Source organism: Egretta garzetta, unplaced genomic scaffold (assembly GCF_000687185.1).
Source record: "Egretta garzetta isolate BGI_Z169 unplaced genomic scaffold, ASM68718v1 scaffold526, whole genome shotgun sequence".
Lineage (NCBI taxonomy): Eukaryota > Metazoa > Chordata > Aves > Pelecaniformes > Ardeidae > Egretta > Egretta garzetta.
Window position 1 is genome coordinate 1,122,329 of NW_009259967.1, and position 7,517 is coordinate 1,129,845.

Below are 7,517 nucleotides of genomic sequence, written 5' to 3' on the forward strand. Positions count from 1 at the left end.
TCATGCTGGGACTTTGCTGCCTGCTCTGTGGAGATAAAAATTTGGTAATTTGTGTGCGTTTGACACCCTGCTCAGCTGTAGGAATTTAAGCAGGGTGAAAAAGGCCAATGATGTAATAAGAAAAAGATGAGACTTCATACAAATAATGTACTTTTAGACATGTTTTTTTCCTTTACCCACATTTTACCAGAAGACTATCTTACATAATTCCTACTCAACCCAGCTTCCCAATGGGCTGGTTAATCAACCTAGGTTTTGGTCTTTCTGAGAGCAGTGACATGGGGACTAGACCTCCTCCCTGCTATCCTGCTTTTCCTCTCCTTTTTCACTGGAAGACTGATTGTTCATGTGTTATTGTAGTTTCAGATTCCATTAAAAATTAGTAACTCTGCAGGACTTTTTTTCCTGGCAACCTCATCCAGAAAGAATTGGCAAATAGTTAGGGATTTGTTGGTTAATGTGTTGTAAAAATGACAGATTGTGGTGACTACAGAACACTGCAGGACTTACATAAGAAATGTTCCCTTTGAGACTTCTCTTTCAGTGGTGTACAGACCGCCCAACCCTCTGAAATCTTCTCTGTTGATATCTGCAAAGCTACTTGCGGGTGGCTCCTGTTCACTCACAGCTTGCACCTTGAGCTCTGCTCGGTGCTCCCCATTTCTGTCTCGCAGAGTCACCTTGCTTGAGCTGTCTGGCTTAAAGGTCCTTCTGCTCTTCCATTAGGTAACCTGGAGTGATATCACTTAGGTGGTATGATGAATAACAGTCTTATACACAAAAGTATATCAGATGCAGTCCTGTTTAATTATATTTAATGGCTTTACTAGATTTAATACATAATCAAAATAAGTTCCAAGGGTAGTGATTAACTTAAAAGATATTGATACATTTCCAGAGGGCTGGATTAAGATATAGTGGTGAAGGGGCTGGTATTTGTTGAGGCAAATGTCATTTTTCTCTTCCTGCTTCTAGTAGAGATGGAAGCAGTTTTGTTTTACTACTGCTTTGTTCTCGGCTCAGGGTGGTGGTGGAAGCTCGTGTCACTGCAGTCCCATCCTCCATAAAATCTCTGGAAAATTCCTCAGAGTCCCGCTCTGGTTTGATTTTGAAGGAAGGTGTTCTCCTATCAACAACATGCATCACCAGAAAATCAGGTACAGTCTAGAGGAGTTTAAGTAACTGTGTATACGTAAGAACTTGTTAGGCATCTAGCTCAGCAGCAAAAATCCACCAGGCAGAGGGACTAGGATTTCACGTTGCCGTCTGTAGGATCTTTCAGACTGCAAGTGCAACAGAAATTGATTTACACTACAGGCCAAATTTCCTAATTTGGCTGTGGCTGTGTTTTACACGTGCCTGTGTTTGGATTCTCAAAACAGCCTTTGAGGAAAGTGTTTGAACAGTGCAACTTTAGACAACTGGTTTGGCTCCTTAAATTAGGAGGCTGGGTTCCTTTCAGACCCTGCTGGAGAGAATGTTCAGAGGAAAACCCTATTCCTATTGTAGACTCCTGCTCCGATCCCCTCACTTGTTGGAACAAGTCTCTCTCTGTTGAGTGTACAGGCAACCCAGCCTTCAGGTCAGATACTTTATTTCAATAACTTTGGTGCCTACAACAGGTAATACAAGAATTCCTCTGGGTGTCCCCATTTTAAGTCATCAATCACAGACAAGATACACATGCCTGACTATAGTGAGGCCCATTTTTAAAAACTGGCTGTAGCACATTATGAATTACACAAATCAATTGAAGCGGGGTCATACTCAAGAATAATGTATTTTACTGGATTAGTGACAGAGCAGCAGGACTTTTTGACATGAGGGCAATCTCCCTTCGTAGGTGGCTTCACTGTCAGCGGTGATGACAGTTCAGCCTTGCGGCACAGAGCCCCTACCTCAGGAGTGAGCTTTTGCTGGTTGGTCTTTCAGCAGAGTCTCTGTCTGGGATGTCCCACAGTCTTGCCTGGGAGGTCTCTCTGTTTGGACCAAAAGGCTGCAGCATCACTGTGGAATGCGATCTGTTACTGTGTCCTGCAGAGTCAAAGAACACAAATGAAAGCCGTCTGAAGTAGTGTTAGAGGCAAGAGTTTGCCATTTCTAGGCCCATAATAATTTTCTCCGAACATCATTGTTAAAATTGTGCTCTGGCTTCCTTTCCAGTAAGCTACCACCTAGTGAGGTGTCCAGAAAGAGATCTAGATCCAGAAGAAAAGCTATTGACCGAGACCCAAAGCAACTCCTTAATAAAAGGATGAATACAGCCCTTGGGCAAGGCCCTTTCCTGGGGACAACCTGATGTACCACTGAAAGGCAGCTTTGCAAGCCACCCTGGGCACTCTCCTGCCAGGTCATTACATCGCAAGGTGGCAGGGGACATGTGTACTGCTGTCCAACAGAGGCAACGGGACAGCTCAGAATGCCCCAGACTAAGGACACTTTCTCATTCTCTTATCTTTCTCTCACCATCACTTGCTAAAACCACCGTTAGCTCTTGAAGGAAGTGAGAACATACCTATATTATTCTGTAGTGATTGCAGCCAGTCCTCCATCAGTGACTGAGAAGGTGCTGCGAAGAAATATTCTGCCCCATCTTTCAGCCTGTAAATAAGGATAGGAGAAGGTGAATTCTAGTTAGCCTTGCCTTATACCTGCTGTCCTTACTAGTGGGGCAAGCACTGTAAGGCATTTCAGTTATGCCTCCTAACAACATACAGTCTTAGGTGACTGTAGGCAAATACAACCAAGCAGGTAGCTGTGCAGGTTTTTATTAGTGTACTTCTCCACAAGACTTACCGCAACATGAAGGTGTTCTCTTTCCTTGTGTAATTTACCAGCCTCTCACATTTGGCGCCAGGAATGCTGAGGGACAGGAGCATGGGTACGTTCTGAAAGAGGGTGAAATTACAACAAAATGTCTTCTGCGTCTTTTCTGCTAGGATTCAATTCCATACCAGCCTGCAGGCTGACTACACACCCATACTACCTTTTTCTGCTTTATAACCACAGAGGAACCATGGACTATTGCATTATACTGTGAAGGCAATTCTTGTATAAGATACTTCTTTTAAAGGACATGTTTGAAAAATTCTGAAATCTTATTATTCTGTCTTATAGTTGGATTCAGTTGCATAATTGTTGAATTTTCACTCAGCTGACATTTGAAAGAGACAACTGATTACCCCAGCCCCAAAGCAAAGTAAATATAACTCTGTTTTCTCTTAAATGCATTTTTAGATAGGTAAACACAGAGATTACTAGAAAGATTCAAAATCCAAATTACCTTAGATGCTTCTTTTTCATCATTGTAGAAATCAAGCTTTAATCCATCAAGTCTTACATAGAAGGACTTCCAGGACCTTGAGCCTGGCTACATGAATGGAAATGGTAATAAAATCCAATTATTAGCTATATATTTTATTGGAGCAGTGAAATCTTTCATGTGCAACTTCCACAGTAAGGCAGGAGCTGCCCAGGTGCCCAGATTATGATCACAGAAGCTCTCTTAGTCATGATTATCTTCTAGAAAAACAGAACCTGCTGTAGTTTCTGTTGTGGGTGATTCACAAAGGGTCTTTTTGTGAGTCATGACTGAACAAATAGTATAACATGGTGCAAGCAAGCTCTACACCGTGTTGTGGCCAGCAAGATCTTTGAGAGAAGGTAGGTAATCGAAGTTATGTCTATTTTTGACCACTAAAAGCTCCACTTTTTTCCCAGCTGGAATGCTGGCCCTTGCCTGCTGGTCACAGTCTAGTTTTGTTACGTGTGTGGTTTCAATCTAATGTGGCTGCTGCATTCTTCTTCATTTCCTAAACTAACCCCAGTGGAATGCTACTAACACTGTGCAAAAGCAGCTGCTATTTCCTACCACAACTATGTACCAGTGAAAGGTTAGCCTAGTGCCACGAGACCCTTCTGGATGAAGGATCCTATTACTCGTGCATATTCTCATTTTGTTATGCCAATGAGCCAAGCTGACAATTTGGTCATTCAGAGAAAAGGCAGGAAAAAGTCCTGAAGAAGATAAGTCACCGTTTTTATTGTTTGGCAAGGTGGAAGTTCAGTATCACAGCAGACTAAATTCAGTGTACCCAGAAGAAAGGAAAAACTAAATTTCTCTTCCAGAAGATGGAGTCCATACCAGATTCAATTTTTTAGAGGTCTTTCAAGTTAAATGTTTCAGAGGAAGTATTCTATGGGACAAACAATCCAAGACAGCTTGTTTAGACGCGACACCTCAGCAAACACCCAGATGTTTACAGACTGGTTGTGAATATTAGAAAATTTCCTGCCTTGTTACGATGATTAGCCTACTGTCCTGAAGTGATATCCTCTCCCAGGATGAGAATTTAGATTTCAGTTTCATTCAGCCCTGAATTAAACAAACCATTTCTTCAAAGATAAATGGAAACTTTAATTCTCTTCTAGCACAGTTAGAAATTATAAGCATTGGAAGCATGGGAATAAGGGCTTCCTCTTCCAACAAACCATCACATGCTGATACAAGCTTGTATTTTAATTTTTTTTCCAGTTCAGTGGATATATTGAACCCTGTATTTATAATTAGGGGAACATAATTAACATGTTCATACAGCCTAGGCTCCGGTTCAAAAGTCCATTAAAAGTAGACAGACTCTGTTTTGCCTGATTCCCATGACAGGCAAAAATTCCATTGTCTCTTTCTCTTAAGGACTTGATCAGGTACTGCCAAAGTCAGTGGACGCTTCTTCATGTGTTTTAGTGGTAACTGAATTAAACCCACAGTCCTGAGCTCCTCTTCAGCAAGAGTTTATCCTGAAGAAGTCAGACAAGATCTGGACTGTAACTCAAGGAAAGATGAATTAACCCAGAGTGATAGCATTTGTTTCTTACCTGTTGTCTTCCTGGAAGGACCTGGTCTCTCTTTTCCAGGAATCCCTCCATGTGCTGGAGACTTGCAGAAACCTGAGACACACAAGAACATTGCTGTGTAACTTTAAAATGGCCCTTAAACTTATGTTGTGATTTCTGAAGGTCTTTCTAAATAAATTCCACAATGAGAAACTGATCTCTATTGCCTCTAGCCTTTACATTCAACAGCACAGCTTGAAATCCTCTCTAGGTTGCAGTCACATCTCTGATATGCTATCTAAATGAAGAAAATTCAGGTCCTTGTAGAACAATTTGCTCATGGAATTTGCTCTATCATGGTGTATTAATTAATTAATATTATTTTTCTATTATTAGAAACAATTTACAACATACCAGCCCTGCAATAATAGAGTGACAACAATGTACAGTGTTGTACTGGCACACTTGGGTATGTGACAAACGCATTCCTCTCAAAGTGTAAGAGGGGAAGGGAACAACTTTTATCTGTCTATGAGTTAACAGTGCATTTCCTGCCAGGAGTTCCTGGTTCTAGTCTTGGACCAGTAGCTCTTTGACAAGGGTGCCACTCAGTCCTGCCTCTCCCTGACTCCTAAACTCAGTGGACACTAAGCACCATGACCTCACATGGAGGGTATGGGTAAATCAGCAGTCTTATCTCTCTGAGACAGCATCTCCTGGCTCTTGTTAAGTGCTCTGCTGAGTATTCAGCAACATGAATAACCTAGTTTGGAAAAGAAAACAGAAACCAATACAGTTCTCAAGACCTAGGCTATAAAGCTGAGCAAATAAAAAAAATGCTTTTTAAACTACACCTGGCTGCTTAAGTCAAGAATATTTCTGGAAAATGTACCAAGGCACATAAAATGCCTCTTGCTGTTCAGATCCACATGTGTGTATCCACTGAAATGCCCACTGTACAGTGCTCTTTGTGACTTTCATACAGAACTTCCTGTATTTCCTTACTTTAGCTAACACAGGATAGCAGTTTTGTGAGGAGAGAGCCAGGAATCCCTGGGACTTACCACAGATGTATTCTCTAATCTCTCCCAAGGGGAGTTAGACAGCGGTACGTTTGGTGATTTATTTAGTGACCTTTGGCCAGGCTCCGGTGGAGTTGCCATTAGTTTTGTCTGCAGGTTGGAGAAAGAGTAGCCTCCAGCACTTTTTTCCTGAGGTGATAAAAGGCTTATTGCTGACAAACTGCTGCTGCGTTGCTGGCTTATGGGAGTAGGAGATAAAGGAGAGCTTAAAGAACTGTGACTTTCTGAAGATGTAGCTCGCGGACCCACCATCTTTGGTGTAGGTGGAGTGGTCTCACTGAGCCTCCTGTCAGCTTTCATTTCTCTTTTGTTGTTGCTCAGCACTTCTGGGGCTCCCCCAGCAATGAATTGTTGGAATGTCGATGGAGACTTTTCCACGGGGGATAAAATAGTTTCAAGTGGGACCCTCCAGGACAGGCTGGGTAAAGGCACAGATGGCAGTGGTGCTGTGCTCTTTGTCACTTTTGGCGGTGTATTCCTTTTGTAAGATGTTTTTCTTCTCAGAGAGGGAACCCGTACAACTTTGCCTTTATCCTTCTGCTCGCTCTCTTCTGTATCCACTTGTTTCATGAGATTGGTCTCCCTCTGTAGGACACAAGTATTACATTTTTAAAAATTACCTTCATTGCACTCATGGGTACTTACCTAAGATTATTTTTTTGTTTTAAGCAGGAATAGTTTTTCAAATATACTCTCTCTTGGCATTGAACTTTAAGGCCTGTACCTCCACTGGCATTCTTAGAGTTAGAACTGAACTTAATTGCTGTGTGCTGAGCATTATTTTGTTGCCCAAACCATGAATACTGATGGCAGTTAATTTCAAGTACAGTGAATCCTGCCCTTGCTAAATTCTCTTGAGGCTGGGTCTCTAATAAGCTGTAGAGAAACTATGCTTCTCTTCTGTGGCACTGCTTCTTTAAGTTTGCTGTAGGAACAGTGAGTATCCAGGGGTGTTCTCATGGAAAACCTTAGAATGAAGGACCTTTGTCCCTTCATTTAGCCAACTTGCAAGTCACTGAACAAAAGGCAGACTCAGCTAAGCTGATTTGTAGCCTTATGCCAAACACAAAAGCTATGTTTTGTTGGTTATTTCAGGAAAGTCATTTAAAAAATCCCATTGAAACAGGATCCGGGAGGCTGACTGAATATTTTTGGTACCTAATACAACCTGATGCCAGAAGGAAAAAGGCCTATCTCTGCCTTGGTCTCCCTTTATTTTCAGCCCCTTGCTATCTGCCAGCACTGTCAGGTGGGCTGCAGTTCCCAACTGAAATCCTGAATGAATCAAAATCTCTCCATCCATGTAGCCAGGGATCACCCTGTTTCTCACACAGCAATGTGCACTACACACGCTTTTTGCTGCTCCTGGCAGAAGAAAGCTTCCCCTTCTCCCCTAGACCTTTTGCAGGCTAGTTGGACTCTTGATCCACATGCAGGTCTTGTTGTCAGCTGCTCTATCTGCAGTATCTCAGCTTTGGTCACTCATTTGCTCCATCTCAGCACAGAAACTCATTCTTAACGGAGCGACTGAGCTCCAAACATTCAAGGACCCGCATTACACTGTCTCATACACAGCTCATCAACCTTCTACCTCACCTTTTT

General features: G+C 42.2%; 1 protein-coding gene across 1 annotated transcript in view; it reads right to left on the reverse strand.

Annotated features, from left to right (window-relative positions):
• Positions 1-803: 803 nt before the first annotated feature.
• SPTBN5 (spectrin beta, non-erythrocytic 5) overlaps positions 804-7,517 on the reverse strand; it is a 97,485-nt gene continuing 90,771 nt past the window's right edge. Inside the window, 7 exon segments of the mRNA XM_035895746.1 lie at positions 804-1,126; positions 1,899-2,034; positions 2,516-2,601; positions 2,797-2,888; positions 3,284-3,370; positions 4,876-4,947; positions 5,898-6,500. Of these exon segments, the coding sequence (XP_035751639.1) occupies positions 952-1,126; positions 1,899-2,034; positions 2,516-2,601; positions 2,797-2,888; positions 3,284-3,370; positions 4,876-4,947; positions 5,898-6,500 (1,251 nt within the window). The 3' untranslated portion in view covers positions 804-951.